This window comes from Ambystoma mexicanum, chromosome 1p, assembly GCF_040938575.1.
Source record: "Ambystoma mexicanum isolate Mex_15411 chromosome 1p, UKY_AmexF1_1, whole genome shotgun sequence".
NCBI classification, from domain to species: domain Eukaryota; kingdom Metazoa; phylum Chordata; class Amphibia; order Caudata; family Ambystomatidae; genus Ambystoma; species Ambystoma mexicanum.
In genome coordinates, this window is record NC_090921.1 from 988,553,469 (window position 1) to 988,575,758 (window position 22,290).

At 45.5% G+C, this 22,290-nt stretch overlaps 1 protein-coding gene across 1 annotated transcript in view; it reads left to right on the top strand.

The window, feature by feature from the left end:
• The window catches only part of CFAP263 (cilia and flagella associated protein 263), a 614,832-nt gene extending 603,577 nt beyond the window's left edge, over window positions 1-11,255 (top strand). The window contains exon 9 of the mRNA XM_069654512.1: window positions 10,990-11,255. Within this exon, the coding sequence (XP_069510613.1) occupies window positions 10,990-11,082 (93 nt within the window). The 3' untranslated portion in view covers window positions 11,083-11,255. The remainder of the gene's footprint in view (window positions 1-10,989) is intronic.
• The last annotated feature ends 11,035 nt before the right edge of the window (window positions 11,256-22,290 follow it).

A 22,290-nucleotide genomic window follows, 5' to 3' on the forward strand; every position in this document is an offset into this window, starting at 1 on the left:
GAGGGTATCCAACGAGCCAGGGAAGCCAGAATAGAGGGGCCCTTCCTGTCCATCTTCAGAGTTCTGCGCCTTCGACGCCGCGCCTCCGTGGGAACCAGGTGAGCGTTACAGAACGTGAAGCCTTACCACAATTTCCCACCTGGGCGCTATGGAGACTTCCGAGACAGATCAGCTGGCCCATCTTTTAGGGGAATTACGGACAGAAGTGCACTCAGCCCGCCAGGAGACTAATGCTCTCAGAAGGGAACTAATCCTATCCAAGGAAAGAACTGATGATCTGGCCAAAAGGTTATTGCAGGGCCAGGCAGAGCACACTCCTTTACCTGTTTCCGGAGATATTTCTACAACAATGGGTTCGAATAACCCGGTACAAATCAATCTACTTGGACACATGCCTTTGGCCCCGCCGGAACGTTTTGCGGGGGATCCCAAGAAATATGCCGTTTTTATGAACCAATGCCGTTTACACTTTTTATGCAGGCCCGGGGCTTTCCCCAACGACCAGACCAAAGTAGCCTTTGTACTATCTTACCTCAGTGGCTGTGCTGCCGATTGGTCTATTCCATTGGTAAATCAGGATGATTCCATTCTCCGGGATTTCCAGGGCTTCCAGGCCAGCATGGAAAGATTGTTTGCTCGACACTCGCAGGGACAGGCCCTTGACAACGAACTGCTATCCTTACGACAAGGTAATCAGGATCTTTTGTCCTATATCGCCACCTTTAATAGACTAGTTGTGGAAACCGGATGGCCTGAAAATTAAAAGGATCACATTGTTTCATCGAGGCCTGCGCGGAGAGCTTAAAGATGTTATAGCTCAGATAGTAGATCCACCCCAGGCCTGCGCAGACTACATAGACTTAGTGGTTCAACTTGATCACAGACTTCAAAATAGAAAAGCAGATCGGCTCAAGTATGAAACCAGAGTACCTATCAAGTCCCACGTTAACTCCAAGAGTACTGACGTTTCCGAACCTATGCAAATTGGCAGTGTTAAAGGACCATTAACGCAGAAGGAACGAGAGAGAAGGCGACAAATGCAACTTTGTCTGTATTGCGGAACTTCCGGTCACTTTCTTCAAAGTTGTCCAGTTAAACCACCCAAGAAGGTGGTTGGAGCCACTGATAACGAGTTATTGACACCTGGTTCGGGAAACGACCTAGCCCGACAAGCGTAGGGGTCCGCTTGCCGAGCTTGAAAACAAACTCTTTGACCTCGCATTTTGTCATGCCAATGGTGCTTGTGAACCCAAAACAGCCTCAGCAGTTGCATGCTATAAAAGCATACATAGACAGTGGAGCTATTGGAAATTACATAGACCGTGAATTGGCTTCCAGGATTAAGCTTCCTCTCCGCCCGAAAGTAACCCAAGATGTAATTACTACAGTTGATGGAACCGAAATAGCCTCAGGGCCTGTAACGCATTCCACAGTTGAAATCACTCTGGTGGGTCAAGACGGACATCGGGAAGCAATCGTGTTTGATGTGATCAAGGCCCCACAATTTCAAGTACTTTTTGGAATCCCTTGGTTAGAAACACATAATCCGAGAATAGACTGGCGAGCAAAGAAGATAACTTTTCCTGATTGTGAACCAACCTGTTACCCAAGGAATCCAGCTATGGGTCTAGCCTCTGTAACTTCCACCCCTGTACAGCTACCATCTGAATACCAAGAATTCCAAGACGTTTTTCAGAAAGAGCAGGCTAACACCTTACCTCCCCATCGATCTTACGATTGCCAAATCGACTTGGTACCCAATGCACAACTACCTTGTAGTAGGATTTATGCTCTTACTGAACCTGAGAACCTGCATTTGCGCCAGTATTTGGATCAATACCTGGCCAATGGTTTCATTCGCCCATCAAAGTCACCAGTCTCTTCCGCTTTGTTCTTCGTACCTAAAAAGGAAGGAGACCTTAGGGCCTGTATTGACTACCGCGCCCTAAATCAGATAACGATTAAGAATCGTTACCCTTTGCCCCTGATACCTGAGCTTATCGACCAAGTAAAAGATGCTCGTGTGTACACCAAGCTAGATCTCCGAGGAGCTTACCACCTGGTACGTATAAAAGAGGGCGACGAGTGGAAGACTGCATTCCGCACCAAATTTGGGCTCTTCGAATATCAAGTAATGCCCTTCGGTTTGTGCAACGCACCTGCCGCCTTTCAGTACTTCATGAATGATGTTCTTCGGGAACTTATCGATGTTTGTGTCATCGTTTATATTGACGACATCCTGGTGTATTCCTCCTCAGAATCTGATCACAGAAACCATGTTAGGGCAGTTCTTGAGAAATTGCGCCAGCACAAATTATTTGCCAAGCTCGAAAAATGCGTTTTTCATACCACAGAAGTGGAGTTTCTCGGATTCATCCTGACACCTCAAGGAATCCGAATGGACTCGCGGAAAGTGGACGCCATTCTCAAATGGCCATCTCCTAGCTCTGTGAAGGGAGTGCAAAGCATGCTTGGCTTTGCCAATTTCTATCGGAGGTTCATCCCGGAATTTTCTCGAACTGTTCAACCCATCACAGCTCTCCTAAAGAAAAATAAACGCTTTGAATGGACTCTTGAGGCTGAACAAGCCTTTCAGGACCTGAAAACCAAATTCACCTCTGCACCTGTATTGAAGCACCCATGCCCAGATCTCCCTTACATCGTGGAAACCGATGCATCCAGTTCGGCCATGGGAGCTGTCCTGTCGCAAAGAGACCCAGAAACTAACCAACTACACCCTGTAGCCTTTTGGTCCAGAAAATTCTCTCCACCTGAACTCAATTACGCAATTACCGACAAAGAACTACTGGCTATTAAATCAGCTTTCAAGGCTTGGCGTCACTATCTTCTCGGTGCAAGACACACCATCACCGTAATTACGGACCACAGAAATTTGCAGTATTTAAAGACGGCCAAAGCTCAATCTTCGCGACAACTGCGATGGGCTTTATTCTTTGCGGAATTTGATTTTGTAATTACCTATCGCCCTGGCTGCAAGAATGGTAAGGCAGATGCCTTATCCCGGATAGGCATGGAAGAACCCAATTCGAGTTTAGAACCTGTGCCAATCATACCGGAACAAAGAATTCTGGGCTTGACTTCATTGCAAACCATTGAGGACATCCAAGCTCAAGTAAAACAGCTTTTTGACTCTTCTGCCTTACTGGAATGGAGTCAAAAGGGTCCTCACTACACCGTTAAGGATGATTTACCCTACTTCCAAGAGCGGTTATTTCTGCCAAGTAAAGAATTGCAGGAACTTGTCATTACCCGTCATCATGAATCATTAATGGAAGGACACCCCGGTATCGCGAAAACAGAAGAAAAGATCAAACGCCACTTCTGGTGGCCTTCTTGGAGAAAAGACATAAAGTAATTTGTGTTGTCTTGCGGAATCTGTGCCCAAAATAAGAGTCAAAAGAAAAGGCCAGCCGGCCTACTTCAACCTTTGGACATTCCACCAGCACCTTGGCACACCTTGTCAATGGACTTTATAACTGACCTGCCTCCTTGTGGTGGTTACAACACGATTCTCGTAACAGTGGATCTATTCTCCAAAATGGCCCATTTTATCCCTTTAAAAGGATTGCCGTCAACTTCCACCTTGGCCAAGGAATTTATGGAAAATATAGTGCGGTTACATGGTTTCCCTTCCATATTAGTATCAGACCGTGGAAGTCAATTTATCTCCCACTTTTGGAAGAAATGTTGCCAACTAGCACAAATAGACGTGCGGTTATCCACCAGCCACCACCCCCAGACCGACGGACAAACCGAGAGAACCAATCAGACTCTCGAGCAATATCTGCGGTGCATATTACACCAATCCGAGTTGAATTGGAAGGACATCCTTTGGATTGCAGAATATGCATACAACAATTCAGTGCATTCTGGAACCGGACAGACTCCTTTTTATACCCTGTATGGTCACCATCCTCGGACCTCTGACCTAGATCCACCTCTGACCCTGGAGATGCCTGCAGTAAATCACCTACATTCCACAATAACCCAAGCCTTCAAAGAAGCTACAACCCACTTACAGCAAGCCAAGAAAAAGTATAAAGAAAACGCTGATTTGCACCGAAGTAAAACTCCTCCTTACCAAGTAGGAGATCAGGTATGGCTAGCAACTAAACATCTACCCCTCAAGGGTCAGCGAACTTTTAATCCCAGATTCATTGGGCCTTACCCCATCAAAGCTATTATCAACCCAGTGGCCTTTAAACTCGATTTACCATCCAACATGCGGATTCATCCCGTTTTTCATGCATCTCTTCTAAAACCAGTACAACCTGGAACCAGACTGTCTGAGCCCCCAGGCCCTGTCCAAATTGATGGAGAATTAGAATTCGAAGTGAAAGACATTTTAGATTCCAAGATAGTTAAGTCGAAACTCTTCTATCTTGTTGATTGGAAAGGATATGGACCTCAGGAAAGATCTTGGGAACCCAGTAACTATGTTCACGCACCACGATTAATTCAAAGATTCCATCGAAGATTCCCGCACAAACCAAAACCCCCGGAGGAAAAGACCTTGGGAGGGGCCTTGAGGGGGGGTACTGTCATGATGCCTACCTCTAAGGAGCCAGGCGGGGCCCAGCAACCCCAGAGGCAGACATCATTTTCCCCAGGGAAGTCTCAGCGGGCCCAAGTCGGGGCCCTTTGGACTCAGTCCTGGCGCCTTAGGCGCCAGGCTCATAGCGGACCCCAGTCCTGGCGCCTTAGGCGCCAGGCTCATAGAAGAGGATATGTGTTTAAGTGCTTGGGTGCACACTTACCTGATGCAGACCTTGCTGCTTCATCCAGGCCCTCTTGAGGCCTGAATGGGACTACTTAACCTGTAGGACTACTTCACCACCCGGGTGTGGTCGGGGAAGGATACATACCTGATTGGTGGAAGGATACATACCAGGAACTTCTTCCAAGGCTATTTAAACCCCACCCGAACAGCCACACATGCTTCGCGTTGTTCTGCACCTAGCAGCTGGACGCTCACTGTGTCAGCTCCTGCATCCTGACTTCAGCCACGCCTGCCAGCACCCTGGAACACCTGCAAGGGGAGAAAGGAAGAGAATAGGAGAAGAAAAGCCCTTACCTGCTAAATCTGCATCCCGGAGTCATTTCTCCAACGGCCCTGAAAAGGAAGACATCATTTTAAAGGCATTTCGTTTCGATCGCTGCAGCGCTGCATTTTACTCACCTTTGCAAGGCGCTTCCATCTTCAGCAGCGATCTTCCGGATTGAGCTACGCCCCGGCGCCTAGAGGAAAAAAGACAAGAACAAAGGTGAGAGGGAGAAAAGGAATAAGGAAAGCTCAGTTTCCTTTTAAGTCTTACCTGTTGGATTATTCCCACTGCATTTCGGGTCCTGCCGCTTCCTGGCATCTCCGGACCCCGGCCCCTATGGGGAAAAAAGACAAAGACATTGAATGAGCGAATGCAAAGACATTACCTGAGCGCTCATCCAGAACTGTTTCACTTCGGGTCGGCGCCATATCTCCGGCACTCCGAACCCCGACCCCTAAGGGGAAAAAGACATAAGCATTAGCGCTTGCTGCAATTAGACAACGAACATTATTATTAAGCTTGAACTTTTGAACAGAACTTTTACAGCGCCTTACCTGAACAGTCAAGCTTACCTGAACTCCCATCAATCCTCAATCCAGTGAAGTAACTGGGTTTCAACGCGCCCCTGCATCAGAAGCAGGATGGAGAGCTCATCCTTCCAAACCCTAAGGAGGGTATCCAACGAGCCAGGGAAGCCAGAATAGAGGGGCCCTTCCTGTCCATCTTCAGAGTTCTGCGCCTTCGACGCCGCGCCTCCGTGGGAACCAGGCGAGCGTTACACATTGTTCTGTTATTTAGGAACAACTTGATCCAATTTGAAGCTTCTTGTGAGAAGTTGGGTGAGGATGTAAGGTGTTCACAAAGTATGTTATGGTCTACCAAGTCAAAGGCAGTAGAGAGGTAGAGAGGTCAAACAGAAGGAGTAGTGCGCATTGTCTGTTGTCTTTCAAAAGGTCAGTTTGTGTTTTCAAGTCGATTAAGGCTGTTTCTGTTCCGTGGAGAGGTCTGAAGCCTGACTGTCTGAGCCCTAGAAGGTTGTTGGTCTCAAGAGAAGTCTGGATTTGGATGTAAGCTGCTTTGTTGATGATTTTTAGTAAAAACAGGACCGTGGTTATAGGTCTGTAGTTAGTCGGGATAGTGGGGTCGAGGAAAGCTTTTTTTAATAATGGTAGAACCTAGGCGTCTTTGAGGTTGGTAGGAATTGCCATGATTTGAAGGATGAGTTTATTATCCTCGTGATGAAGGGGGCGAGATCTCTGGCAGCATCTTTTATGATTTGTGCCGGGCAGATGTCACCTTGGCAACGAGAGGGTTTTAAGGAAGCTATAATTTTTTCAACCTCAGGTGGGGTAACTAATGCGAATTTGAATTCTTGTAGAGTATTAAAGGCTGGAGTTTATCCAAGTTTCTGGGCAGTCTCAGTAAGGTTAATGTTCAGTCGTTTAGTGGCAATTTTGTTTTGCAGAGTGGCAATTTTATTAGCTAAGGCATTTTGAATGCCAGTACACCAGTCTTTGTTTTTTGGGTGAGAGTCGTCAGGGGCTATAGGTGATTCTAGTTCTCTTAGAATTCCGAATAGTTCCTTGATAACGGAACTTGCATTTTGGATCCTGTCATTGTAGGTTTCATGTTTGGTTTTAATGATCTCTGCTTTGTAGAGGGAGGATATTTCGATAACTTTATCTTTGTTCTCTTAGGTAGGTAAGTTTTTCCAAGTGGTTTCACATTTCCTCTTTTCAGATCTGAGGGTTTTTAGATGTGGGGTGAACCACGTTTTCAGGTGTGCTTACGGTTTACTTTTGCAGAGTTTCAAAGGGGCAACAGCGTCTAGGGCGTTAGTCAAGGTATTATTGAATAAGTTAATTCTTCCGGGTCTTCAGTAGTGGAAGAGTTCAGTATTGGGATGAGGATAGGAGTTAATTTCTCAGCTGTGATGTTGCACTTGTTCCTGGTAGGTAGGGGTGGTGCTATAATCCTAATTTTGGTGGCTGGTCGGTCAGCATTGATAGTGAAGGTAATCAGAGAGTGGTCGGTCCGTGTCAAAGGTTCGATGGCAATTATTGAGGTGGCGCAATTAGGGTCGGCCAACCAGTCTAAAGTTTGTCCTTTCAAATATGTAGGGTGGTTGATTCTTTGCGTAAAGTTAAGCTCATTCATGGAGTCTTCCAAAGATTTAGCAGCCAGGTCATTGAGTTCTGACAGGCCTAGGTTGAAGTCGCCTATGACTAAGATTTGAGATGAGGGTTTGGTATTATCTGAGAGCAGTGTGATAATATCCTCCTCAAAGTTTTCGATAGGTCCAGGGGGCCTGTATATGAGTTGGAGAGTAATGGTACTGGTAGGGGAGGTTGTTAATTTCACTGTGAGGAGTTCACAAGACTTGAGTGTGGAGGTAGTCGCGGGTCTGAGTGCCAGTATAGCCCGAGCTATGAAGGCAACCCCTCCGCCTATGGACGTTTGCCTATCTGCTCGAATAATGGTGTAGGAGTCGGGGATGGCTAACATTAATGAGGGACCTGCAGCTGCATGAAGACACGTTTCGGAAATTGCTAGGAAGTCAAGTTCATTATCTGTGATTAGGTCTGCTATGTCTGTTGCATGAGCAGCGACATATCTTGCGTTTATTAGGGCCGCTTTAATTGTGGGGGATTTGGTCACGGGGGGCTTGGTTTGGAGGTGCGGACCAGGGAATCTTTCTCGCTTTTGCTTATGTTTTTTAGGTAGTAGGCTTGTGGTAGTAGGGTACGACGGGTTCAGTGTGGAGGATTAAAGAGAGTAAGGTTGTGCGGTAGTGTCAAGGTAGATGTTGGCTGGGTGTGCATCAATAATGAGTCTATATCCAAGTCTCTTATTTCTTTAGATGCTGCAGCAAGGTTGGTTAGGGGTAGGTTTTGCGGTGAACCGCTCAATCCATTGATGGGGAATCAGGTAAGATGTTTCGTTGGGATTAGTTAGGCTAGTCTGACTATTTCGAGTGTTAGCGGTCAAAGTGGGTAGAAATGAAGTAGGATTGATAGGGGGCACGTGTTGCGTTACTTGTAGTGGAGGGAGGAAAGGTGCTGGTTTAATATGGTGGGGTGGGTGCATTTTCTTAGCAGGCTGGAGATCAATCGGCTCACCAGAGAGATGTAGATATAAGGTTACGAGGGCTAAGACAATGTTGAGGTAAGACTTAGTGGGAACCATGCAAAGTTCAGCGAGTGATTGGAATTAGTGGTGGTATCAATATTAATCTAAGTTAGGCAGCGGTTCACAGGAAGACAATGCGGTCAGGCTGGAGTAGTGCAAGGGGTAACGGGCTAGTACAGGGCATGGGAATCAATAGGCACAATCAGGCTCAATGCAATGTTGCAGTACAGGGCATGAGAATCAATAGTCACAATCGGGCTAAATGCAAGGTTGCAGAACGTAGGCACAATCAGGCTAATACAGGGCATGAGAATCAATAGGCACAATCAGGCTAAATGCAAGGTTGCAGAACGTAGGCACAATCAGGCTAGTACAGGGCATGAGGGTCAATAGGCACAATCAGGCTAGTACAGTGCATGTTAGTGGTAACAATATTAATGCCCGCCAAGGTGTATCAGAATAGCCTTACAGCATATAGGTAATATTGGAGAGCAGAGGTTACATCTAGTAATTACTCACAAAGGAGATGTATTCCAGGGAGCAGGGCAGCCCTTTTGCCAATGACTGGAACGTTCCTGGGTGGACCTAGTGGTTTATGATGGGTGGGGAGCCGACCAGCATGGCTGGCCCCTTGGCTCCCCCAGGCCACGACAGGCATAGACAAGCGGCGGCCTTAAGTATCAGGCCTTTGGTAGCGCGGTCCGGCTAGCGCCTTCCGGCTATCACCGTCGCATGAAGAACGACGTCACTCACTTTGTTCGACAATGTTCGTTCATTCATGAAAGCCGAGGCCAAAACCGGCAGTCGAGGTACTGGTGGAGGTACTGGTGCCATAGGGAGCAATGTTTTAGCCAGCAACTGCGCCGGGCTCTGACGTTGATACTGATTCTGTGACCAATCGTATCCTCCCAAATCACATGGTAACGATTTTGTCACATGCAAAGGAGATGATACATTTTTTTTAATGATGTTAAAAACAATATAGTTTCGTTTTATGTCGGGTCTGAGGTCTCGGTTTGGCCATTCACTCACTGTTGCAAGTAGTTGCTGCAGCTCCTCTCACGACCACTGACTGCTGCAGACTGAACTCTGCGCCCGAACTCTGCCACATTACAAAAGGGGGGTGTCGTGCTCTGAACATTCTTTATTATTATTATTTTTATTATGGTATTTATTGGGCGCAGACCTAGCTTTCAAAAGCAACAGAGCGCTTTACAGAGCCAATAATACAGATACAAAACAGAACAGAGGGATGCAACAGTACAGATGCATAACAGTGTTTTCCGAGATAGCTACAGAACAGTTATACAGCAGGGGTAGGATACAGAGGAGGGGTACAGCTTTACAGGGTGGCGGGGAGAAGTGCAGACAGCATCTAGCCAGTCAGGTGGTGCGGTGGGGGGGCGATCTGATGGCACATGCCATTTCATTCAAAAAGTGGCTTCTAATTTTCTTCGTAATTGGTTAGTCTGTCTTTTGAGTTTTCATCTGAAACCATTTTGGAGAAATAATTCTTCACAACCTGGATGTGAATGGAAATGTACAATTATAATTAACTAGGACAAACCCTCAAAGGCTTCAGGCAACAATATGCAGCTCTTGGCCAGCATTTGTTTGCCTGCTTATTGCAAGAGTAGCAGTGCCGGTGTAGCACTGACTAATACAGTTTCCTTCGTGCTGGACTGATAAGTGAATCCTCCCCCCCTCCAAATAATTAGGAATCATTCCTAAGCAGGGACGTCATTTAGGGGTCGCAGTAGTGACCCCTGAGGTCTCCCTTGCTCATCCTGTGGTCTCCGTTGCTACCCCTTAAAAAAAAAAAAAACAATAATTTTTGTTTATTTTACAAATTGCAGCTCCTGGCCAATGCCATGTGGCTATTCGAGTTATTTGTCTTTCTGGAAGTCCATGCAATAATTGCTAGACTCATTAAAGGTTTATTTCAGGCACACTTCAGGGGTAAGTCACTGATTTGGTCTGTTCTTAAACACCTCAAATTCCCAATGCAGACAAAAGCCTCCAAAAAGCATTTACATCCTTTTCGCAAGTTGCAGTTATAGCATGTTTTATTTCCGCTCAAACATATGGTGATCCATTCTTGTATGAAATGTATATCACGTTACAGTAATATTGTAACCATATTTTTCATGGGGTACTTAGAAACAATGCTATGTGACGCCACTTCCTGTTTTATGAAGGGGTAAACTGTCGTGTTCCATCACTTCCGTGATGTCACTTCGGGGTGGGGTCAAACGACATCACTTTCTGTGATGTCATCAGAGGTCAAGGGTCATGCAATGTCACTTCCGCTACCCCAGGCATTTTCCTGAAATGAAGTCCCGGTTCCTAAGGAGCTAAATCTTTGATAACCGTCCTATTTAATTTGCAAAGTTGCCATTTTAGCAGGGGAGATCTATTTAAGAGTGCAATCTTGCATGTGCAACTTGATAGTTTAACATGCTATTTTCCTAAGCCTGATCCTAGTCTTCAACCCTGAGAAGGAGTCCTTGTGTATTAAGCTCTGTTTAGCTATTGGCACAAATATCCTGTGAAAGTATTGTTCACCTCTGTCTCACATTGGTTACTATGTCTTATACAGCATGGCTTGTTTACCTTTCTACCTCACATTTCTGGATCAATCTTGAACAAGGTTACCCACATACCTTTCCACCTCTCTTTGAAAGCAATGACAGTCATACATTTCTCTTGATTGCTTGGGCTCCCATATACAGCCTGTTGACAGATAAACACTCTGCCCCTTTTTAATTACCATTCTTTCTCTCTTTTTCTGCAGATGTCCATGAAGACATACCGTAAGGCATGGGACCAGATAAAGACAGCTAGTAGCCAGGCACTAGCTTACGGCCAGTTGTATAGTGACCAGTGACCATTGACCATGCTGACCAAAGAATCAAGAGAGGCAAGATACCAGAGATGCAACTACACGTAACAGGACCCAAGAAGGAGGAATCAAAACATTTATTAAAAGAAAGATACAGAAAATATAACATGATGTATTGGTTTATTAATAAATGTGTGTCTTTGTGGGCCTATACACTGTGCAGTAGTCGGCAGCCTTATTTTAAAACCGTACCTTTATCAAGTCTATCATTTCTCTATGCATAAATGTCAGCTGCTGACAATGGAAAGGTTGGATTCTTTTGTGTACATCTGGACCCCATACAATGAAACAAGTAGGCACATTATGCAATGCTAATGGAAGGTTGGATGGTGGCGGAAAGCATGCATCCAATTGTCTGGCAAGGGAGTCCACTGCATGATGAACAGCAGTATCATCATTGGAAACAATGAAAAACAAAAGACTTAGCAGTAGCCTATCAACCTCATTAGGAAAGCCCAAACTGTGGCCAATGAAGGGTGTGAGGCAACCTGGGCTCTTGGGTACAGAATCCTCCAACTGTCACATTTCTTTCACCAAACGTTTGGTGAGGGAGCGCTTATTAAAATATTGTTCTGCTGGAGTGGAGTCGGGGACTACCAAGTACATTTTGTTTATTTGTCCAGGTCAGTTCTTGCTGGCTTCCTCCATGCAGAGTTTGCATTCTTCTGCGCTTCATATGTGTTTTTGGACATTCATCTTTTCAAAGATCACCAGAAAGAAAAATACTGTTAATGTTAGATGGACACGATTTGTGTATCTATTGTCTGGAGCCTCATGGTACCAGATGCTGTGGCCTCTGCAAATCTTTCACATCCAGAACTCTTCATGAGAGAAAAGGCAGAGCCCTCTCTCATCAAGTCATAGAGCTTCAGAAGAAAAAGGTGAAATTCCCATGTAAAGAAGATGTGGAATCCTTTAAGGTTTATTCTTTAAAGTGAAGGGTGGTACTAGTGCTGTCAACTAAAGTTAAGACCTTGACAGCCCATGCTGTTGTGGGGGGGTACCGCAGTGATGCTGCAAGCAATTAGTCCTGTGGCATCCCATTCTTATTCCAGGCACTTAGAGCCAGGTTCAGTAATTCCTCTGATGGAAGTGCCAGACCTATTATTGCCCAAAGTCCGTGATGCCAGAGCAATTCATATTGGTGCCATTGAGTAATGAACGCCAGAGGGATGACACTTTATTTAAGGTGATGGCAGCAGTGCCGGCGGATAAACTGGCACTGGAAAGGCACCTGATGCAAACATAATTTGATGTCGAAAGACCTGGTATAGTAAAACCAGGCTTCTAAACAGCTGGTATCGAAGGGCTAAGCCCAGAGTAAACCAGCACTGATGGACCCGGAACCAAAGTACCTGGCAACGAGCGACTTGGTATCTGGAAGACTTGTGCCAAACCCAGAACCAAAGGACCCGAAGGCACCAGTACCAAGAGTGTAACATTCAAAGCAGAGCACTGCAGCACCAGAGAAATCCCCATCCTCAGCATTTCATTAGGCTCTGGACCTGCACAGAAGGCAGAATATGTCATCCTTTTCAGGCCTTCGATCCTTGCAAGCAGAAAGACTGAGAAACAGCCTGAATGATTCTGATTCAGATTACAAACCAGTTTTTTCACCCCTGATAGCTTCTCCGTGGAGATCTCCAGAGAAGGCCCAGTCTATGAAATCTTTTTTTGTGAGAGTTGAAAGCCTTACTGAACAATTTCCCCCTAGACATGTTCAGGGGGAAGATGACATTTCAGGTTTTCTACCATATAATGAAACCTCTTATAAGGACATGAAAGAAGTGAATAAGGATATTGAGTTGGACGCTCTAGAGAAAGATCAAGACTTAGATACTGATGAATTGGACCCCAAGGAAGAGGATCCTCCCTACAGACATATACTTCTGTGCCACAGGATTTCATGCAATGTATTCAGATGGTCAATATGACTGCAGAGAAATTTGGAGTCGCCTTTGAAAAGGACTGAGAAGAGGAAGGTTTTCATTTTTTTGTTTGCTCGGGTTAACAACCCAGCTAAGCTTGCCTTGTTGTTATCGATTATCCCGAGATTGTGGAAGCAGGGTATTGAACATTTTAGGAATTAATTTACAAGTCCAGTAGTAAGTGTGAGGATAGAGATGAAATACAAGTTTACAACTGATGCCCCCTTTTGTTTGAGGAGTCACACATCTCGAGAATCCGATATGGCTACTGCAGCAAGAAGTAGAGTGGTCAATCAGGTCATGTCCTCCTCTGCAGCTCGTGTAAGGAACTCATGAAGGCAACAGTAAAGTCAGACACAAGTGATCAAAGTTCAAAGCTGTTTATTAAACTGTAAATGCAGGTCGAAAAACGCCCAACCTAAATCTAAGATGGGAGCAAGCGTCGACCGTCAAATGAAAAATAAGGCAGTCCTTGTGGCATCTTGCCAAAGTAAAAGGGCCTGTGCTAAAAAAAAAAATATTTCCAAATCCTTACAACTAATTACATAAAGAATGTGGGATAGGGTTTTAAATTGTGGAAAAACTGTTCATAAATAATAAGTCACGATGTGATTGCCAGGGTCTCTCTTGCCCATGTTTGTAGCACGGAACAAGGTATAACTTTGGAGAACAGCACACACTCGAACCATCTCAGCACGAGCCAACAGTTCCGTATCAGTTATCAGGTTCTTTGACGGTTAAATCTCCTTTCAATAAAAGTCTCTTGCCTTCGAGGGCCTGATGCATTCAACTAACAAACACAAAGTTCTGTTCCACATATACTTTGGGTGACGGCTTCACCCCTGGGTCCCCCTCTTCTGGGCACAGATCACTCACCAGTCGTACTCAAAACAACTAAACAGTTCCTTTTCTCAATGAACTTTGGGTGATTACTTTTCACCCCCAGATCTCCCTCGGCCAGGCTCGGACCCATCTGACAAGGGGGACAATTCACTTCCCCTGGTCTTGCCTTCATGAATCTTCAATGTGTTTTTAAACAGTTCATCAGACTTTGCCCTTGGTTGTCGGCTTCCCTCTGCCGTGTTCACACTCGCCAACTTTTACCAAACAGTTCACTGTGGGACTTTAGACTTTGCTCCTTCTTGTTGGCATTCCCCTGCCGGGTTCACTCTTGCCCACTTTACTAAACACAGTTCATAACTGATTCACCATTCAGGAATAATTTCCCTTATTCACAATCATCTGTCGTCAAAGACTTTCGACGGTACAGAATATTTGACAAAGCCCCTGTATAACCACTTTGACCTTTCTTCTCCTCTTCCCAAGGCCTTCTGCTTATGGTAGTCTCTACCTTCGGGTAATCGGCCAGATTATTCTGCGTGAGCACCCACATGGTGCTGGATGCCTCTGTTGCAGGCCTTTCCCCCACTTTCTCAATAGTTCCTTTGTTTGCTAAAAGTTCAATTGGCCGCTTGCTACTTTCGTTCAACACAGTTCGGTTTGTTTATTGGCTTTCCCCTCGGCTCACCGGCTGTGATGAACTGATTTGCCTTCTTGTCTGTAGAGTCAAGGCCGGTACCATTGGGCCATGCGTCTCTCCCGGCATGGCTGTTAGAGAAGGAGGCGACCGGGCACCGTTGACAACATAATGCTGGCTATTGTTCGCGGTCTTACGATTCCTTCTCTTGAGGCTTCACAGCTCTCTGTCGATAAGGGCAAGGTCACTTCTCCCCTTGGTATCCTCTCAACTTGTGCCGTCTTTCACCTCCTCCTGAACTGCTATGCTGAGTTAGCTCTCATGTCATGCTGTCTGCCTTGCCCGTACGGTGCTTTCGTGCTCCACCTTTTATCCCTGTTGGGAAGGGAAAGGGGCGTGAGGTGTGTCTGGTCAATTGCCTGAGCCTTGTATTGGAACGTGTCAGGTAAACAGTTCTGGTGTTAGTCCGTTGTCTTTCATGTTGTGCGAAAGTGTTTGTGTTGGAAAAGGTGGGGCAGTGTTTTGAAATATCCTACATGGTAGGATCGGGAAAAGGTGTTGAAAGAAGGGGGATACTGCATCTCACCCATTGGTCTCCCACTCTCCAGGGACCCCCCCATCCAGGTGATCCTCCCTCACTGGTCCACCCCCAGGAACTGAATCCAATAGCGATGGCTGTGTCCTGGCCACCTCAATGACAGATCCCTAGGGACTAGCTAGGGAGACACCTTCAGGTTTCTCACACCTGGTATAAGGAAAAGCGAAGACTGGACGTCCTTGGTGAAAAGATAGCATATTATTGTGGCTACTATCATTAAAGCGTCCAATACAGCCACTCAATTTGCAACACGTGAAAGGGAGTTATGAGAGAGGATGGTGCAGTTTATTGATTATATCCCTGTGGAGATAGAAGAGGCTTTTGAGTAGGTACTTGGAGAGCGTCATACAGCTTCTTCCAAGAACATAAAAGTTGCAGTAGGCTTGGTTGATAGAAGTTCAAACAGAATAGAAAACAATCCACAGTAATAAGAAGGTTACCTTGGTCTAAAACTGCTAGATTTAAACTAGAGGTTGTCTGGAGAATACTGACACTTGTGCTTCCCTGCCATTGAGCTCCCCTCCTGCAGAGATGACTGCTTTCGAGGCAGGTTCAGAGGAAGAGGTTATAGCTGCTCATAAAACCAGCAAAAGTCCTACCATTACTAAGAGGTTGGTACTTCAGTAATGCATCAAGGGTTAAGAGGCATCATCATCAGTACCAGTACTCCCAGCCAGAAGACCCAAACCACTAAACAAGCCTGACATTAGGGAGAAACCACATTCTGCCCAGCTTCCAGTAGGAGGGAGGATTTTTCTTTTACAAAAACTGGGACAAGAAAACGTCAGACAGGTGCTTCCGATAGTTCAATCCGGCCACACATTTGAATTTATGGAAGATCTGCCTCAAATACTCCTGAGAAAAATGACTCATCCAAGATACCACTTTTCACAACTACAGCAGGAGTTTCAACAATTATTAAGGAAGGGTGCAACAGAAAATGTGCCCAAGCACCAGAGAAACCAGGAAGCGTATTCCACCTATTTCCTAGTTCCTAAATTTCAGGATGGAATAAGAGTGGGGTTCAGACCCATCCTGGACTTAAGACAACTGAACAAATGCATTTCAGATGTTTCGTTTAAAATCGAGAATCCTCATGCCATTCTCCTTTCAGTTGAAAGAGGAGTTTTCTTGTGTACACTCGACCGCCAAGGCGCCTAGCTGCATTTAAAGTTTCACCCAAAGCACAAGACAATCCTAAGATTCGTACTAATGGGAAGAGATTTTCCAGTTAACAGACCTGCCCACTGGACTCGGGTTTGCACCAAGGTTACAAGGTTATTCACCAAGTATCTGTCTCTTGTGGCCAGATTTCTCAGGATGAAAGCGGCAAACAAGTCGTCAGTACAGTTCCTGGGCAGCCTATTGGATACTATTTTGGCAAAGGTGACACCTAATCACCAAACAGTTGGAAAGCTCAAGTTCCTGTCTGCAACTTTCATTTACAAGGATAAGACGTTGGTGAGAGAGGTGAAAAGGCTCCTGCTGCATCTACACGTCCCCCAACGGCAGATTGATTAGAAGACAAATTCAGGAGACTCTTGACGACCAGTGGTGTCATGTAGAGGTAAACGGGTGTCAGAGATTGCTCAAGAATCCTTCTCAATCTCAGAGGCAGTTCAATGTTTCTATTGAAGAATTTGTGGGGCCTTTGGCCTTCCCACTCTCATCTCATATAGAACCTCCACCCTAATCCAGGCATGCCTGACCCCAGGTTAGTAGCTACAGAAGGTTGACCCACTACTGTCTAGTTCTACTTTCAGCTAGTGGTAATGACCTAAAGGCTGGATGACTTAGCTCACTAGACTGCCTCTGGGACTTCCGAACGCATGCTGCACTATCCAATGATTAGTGTTCTAACTGGTGTTGGGATAGTGCCTTGCAAATAAGCTGTTTGATTCAGACCCCGTCTAACATTCTCTCTCTTACTATCCCTTTTCTACTCTTACTGTTTCCCCACTCCACCTAACTCCACCTTCCACTCTTCTGTTCCTTCGATGTTCCCACTCCTCCTAGGCTTTGCCTCCACCATTTGATGTTATTTCTTCTTTCTCCACACTACTGCTCCCTTTTCCAGATGACCACTCCTCCATCCACATTAGGACTCCTCCCTCCAAACTACTCAAGCACCCTCCTTTCACCCAGTAATCGTCGACTTTAAAATTAATCCTTAAACTGCCTTGTCTATACACTTGCCACCCAAACACTCACACCACAGTACCTCTCCCACTCAGTAGCCAATGCCTCATCTGCTCCACAAATCACCTCCACAGTTCCGTGCTCCTTCCTATATCCTACGGGTCCCTTGGTCACTATCCAACTCCAGATCTGACCTCACCCAAATAAAACACATGTGCTGCTCCTGGTTTATATTCCCCTCACTTGGATCTCTCTCCCTATTAATCTGGCCCTGTCTTCCCTTCCCGGATGTGTGTAATGTGGAAAGTCATAAGGGGCGGGCTAAGCACTGCCCACTTCTTCCACACGGGCTCGCTGCCTACCGGAGATGGAGACCCTGGAAGGCCAGTGTCCATGTTTGTGTTCTGGGATCCTGTGCCGTGGGGTCTCCTAGTAAGTCTATTGGTGGAGGGTGGGTCCTTCTCGGTTCTCAGTCCCCATGGTCTAGGGGGCCTTTGGGTTGTTGTGTGGGCTTGCCTGCTTTGATCCACAGCTCTGCAATGTCCCCTGCGCTTCTGCATATGGAAGCAGCTTCTTTCTTTTCTTAGCGTAGCACTGGCATATAGTGTATGTTTGTGACCGCGATTCTGTTTCTTTTCCCAATGATGGCTCTCTCCCTCCACAGCCGATCTCTGCAGTGGTCAGGCAATGGTTCTAGTTTTTCTTCAGTTTTATGGTTTTTATTTATTTCTTCTCATGCAGGAGCTATGAAATTAACGGAAAGACACTGACAAGTATCGTACCTTAGAGGCAAGGCTGGAGATAAAAAGGGTCTGCATAAACACATGCTGACACAAAGGGGGAGTGGATAGGTCGTCTGTGGTTAAAGTCGGACTCCACCCCACAAATCAGTCTGTTGTGGAGTTGACAGCGGTTTGCGTCCTCTTGGTGTCCTCCCACTTCTCAAAAGGAAGGTGTGAGTATTCTCACAATGTTATAAACGTGTTTACCCCAGAAAGCGGGGGCAACAAGATCAAGCCACTTGTCCCTTCTAGCACAAGAGATTTGGGGGTGGGCCATCGGATGCGGCGTCCAGCTCTTAGCCTACTATCGGCTCGCAGATGCCTTAAGCAGAACATGAAATTCAGAACATGAATGGGAGCTAAGCAGCATGACCCTTCGTCCGATTTTTCAAGAGAGGGCACTTCATAAAAAAGATATTAAAACAAGTGGTGAGACAACAAGGAATATAGGAATACTGTGCTGAACTGGCCCGATTAGTGATGATACATTGAGCTGACAGTTTAAGATTCCCTTGGGACAGTGCTCACGTGCCCCAGGCAAGGGAGCAAGGAATTGTGGGAATCATGCGATTTCAGCGCTGCGTATAAGATTTATGAGTATTTCTTAGGTACTAAAGGATACTGTGTCACAATAAATGAAGGAATAAAGAGCACTCTTGCTCTAGATTTTTGTAATCGGGTCTTTATTGTTGCTAGAGGTGCCAACATGTGTTTCGACCCCACAAGGGTCTTTATCATGGCTGTCGTATTTATAAGTCCTAGCACTGTTTGAGCAGATTGGTAATTCGTGTGAGGTTGATTTGGTGGCACATATAAGGCAGCCCAATTTGTGCATGGAATGAGAAGTTTTGCAGGGTGATAATGTTTGGTGACTGGTGAGTGAGGTAGCATGCACATATTTATGAGACGAGATAGGTGATGCAAGGTTTGTATGTGTACACATTTTGTTTGAACAATTAAACATATAAATTCACAATTGCATATCATTGTTAATATTTACATCATGTTAGGGAAATACCACACATTGGTAGGATATGACGGTGCACCAGGGGAGAAAAAAGAGAACAGCGAATTTGAGTTTGTCAGAGTTATAGTTTGTAAAGATATTGCATATTGGATCATATGTGTTTACCCAGGATAAAGCTTACCAAGATTTGTGTTTGTAAATTGCCTGATGGGTGAGACTTAATGCCAAAGGACGTTCCTTATAAAGTTACCCTGATTAGTGATCTGTGGAGCAAAGTTAGGCTTGCCATTAGTTATATATCAGCTTGCAAACATTTTTGTATGCACACGCAATATCGAAGCGTGCTGCATTATCTTCGAGATTCACTGGGGGCTGCACAAAACAGCTGGGGCGGGGTGAATGGCGATTCTTGAAATGGGTTTGTGTGCTATCATGGTGTGGTAGGTACGGTGCCACTTGTTTCTAGTGTAGCCCATGGACTTGTAGCCCAGCAGTGAGTGTGGGCGCTTGTTGTGTGGTGGTTCCTTGTTGGTGAGATGAGAGGGGTGGGGGGCAGTGTAGAATCCTGCGTTCAGACTGACCGAATGGCGAACAAGGGATTAGCTGTATACCGTGGATATGTTGGATATGTCGTCTTTTAGTTTATGAAGGCAGATATATTTGTTGCTTAGCAAGCACATCCGCTAACCGTTGAGACGCAGCATGTGGTTGCAGTTCACCAATGGCCCATGCCGGTGCGTCTGGAAAGGTCGGCGCTTTCGCCTTGGTGGCAGCGTGCTGTTGGGTGGTGACTACTAGGCCACACTTGTCGTACTCAAGAGCACCAATTCTCAAAAATATGCTCAGCCCATCTTTTATGGCACCCCTACCCCCAACCAACGACAATTGGCTAAACAAACAGACCAAAATGGGATTCCAAGTGTGCAACCTGCTCAGTGTGCCCCCACCCACTCACTACTGATCAAGTTCAATTCAGCACCACCCATAATCATCATATCCAGTAATTCATCAATTGTAGAACCAAATATGTTTACGTGATTTCATTCTCTCAAGGAAAATGGAAAATCCATTCAACGCCCTTCTCCTGACAATAGTCCTGAATCATTTTTCCTTTAAAATGTGACCCATTGTCACTTTGAATCTGTAAGGTTAACCCATAGTACTCAGCCACTTGATCTAGCAACTTAATGGCATTCAACTGCATATCTATTTTGCATGGTAACACCATGATATATCCTGACAACGTGTCCACAATCGTACATGCCTAATGACATCCTCTGCTGATTGGCATCGGACAGATTTAATCGATCTGCCAAATTTGTCCAGGTAATATACCTCACTTCAATGTGCCTTAAATCACACGTGGAATGGATCTCTGTTTCTGATGCCGACATACTGGGCACTGTAAAACCACTGTTTTCACTACTTCTAAGGGAATGCTAATTCCTCGATCTTGTGCTCACCTTATAGTAGCCTTTTCTCCAAGATGCCCACTTTTCTGGTGTGCCCACTTAGCAATCCCTTCCAAATCATCTTTTTCAGACTTTGTGTCCATCGTTGAAATTTTGGCATGTTCATCTGCAACAGAATTGAACCAATGTTCCAATGAGTCTGTCGCACAATGTGCATCCACATGATACACAGTCACTTTACTGCGAATCAACATTTCAGCGACATCCTGCCACAATTCCTTTCCCCATAATTCTTTGGCATGAATTCACCACCCATTCTTCTGCCATGTCAGCAGCCAAACCACTAGTCCATTAGCCACAGACCACGAGTCAGTATACACATAGCATTGACCAGGCGCTTCTTGCTTTAATGTCTGATAAACCGCATACAATTCCGCAAACTGACTAGTCTTTCCTTTCCTGATGTCATCATTTTCTTCATTTTGGGATTGTCTTCCACTATCGCTCAGTCCCCACATATTTAGCTGAACCATTAGTGAACCACGCATGTTCAGTTTGTCAATTTGTCAAATCCCCATAAGGGTCTCCCCATTTCACAGGAGACTCAGATTTCAGTCACGTCTGGTGGTTCCAAATCAACTATTGGAACCCCAGCACTTGCTCATGTAACTTTGCAATTCCACCCTTCCCTATTTTGGCACGATCTTGAATGTATCACTTCCATTTAATGATACTAGCCTCTTTAGCATGTCCTATACAATGTGTTTTAGGAGAGCTCAGTACCCATTGCATGATCAGAATTTCTAGTCGGATCAATACATCATGACTCATTATCATTTGCTGTGTATCCACAAGAGCCCAATAACATGCCAACAACTGTTTTTTAAAGGGAGTGTATCTGTCACCACCCTTCGGTAACTTACGCCTCCAAAATCCCAAAGGAACACGCTTCCTGTCCTGTTTTTGCCATAAACTCCAATTGGCATGTTTGTCATGTACAGACACATTCAACTCAACTTCTCCTGTTCTCAATGGCCGTAAATCAAGCACATTTTTGGATCTTATCTTTTGCTAGCGGAAGAGGTGACCCGGTAATTCCAGAGGCGGAATTCCGTTAATCCCCATTCCCATCGAGTCCCATTGGACTCCATGGGGATGGGCACCATGGAAACACCTGCACCGTAAACAATGGTGCTGGTGTTTCCATTTCCGTCTGCAGGTGGGTGGCGTTACTCCCACCAGGTCAGACCTGGCGGGAGTGACATCACACGCCTGCAGAACTCGTAGTCTGCCGGTTTGGAGACAACGGTGGCGGCGGGTTTACCGCTGTTAGGCAGAAACCTGTGCAGTTCCCTTAGGGACCACTGCAAAAGGCTTAAGACTACAGGTGTTGGCAGTAAACCCAATTGGTAGCAGTCTGTACCACCCAGATTTACCTGGTAGCTGTGGCTGAGCAGCCAGACTTCTCTCAAGAAGACTTACAGTACATAGAGTATACAAGATAGGTACCAGAATACAGTAGTACAAGCAAACACTGACCAGAGCTTGGGTATAAAAGTATATAATTATTTATTTAAAAACACACTTTGTAAAATACACTAACACTAATATGGCAAGCAAGTTCAAACACAGTCACTATTATTATATTTCTGATGTTTGTTAATCTGCTTAGAATCACATGCTGTGCATAGGTCCGACATCCAGTGGTCACTGCGGAGTATTGCATTTTGTTTTTCGTAGTCGAAAAGGGGACGTCGACAAGGCGTGTCTGAAACACTATCCCTATAGTGACGTGCGTTGTACCCACAATCCCTCACGCGTCGAGGTCCCTCAGATTATTTTTTTCCGCCCAGCTTCTGGTCGCCTTCACGCGGAGCTCCTCGAGAGACA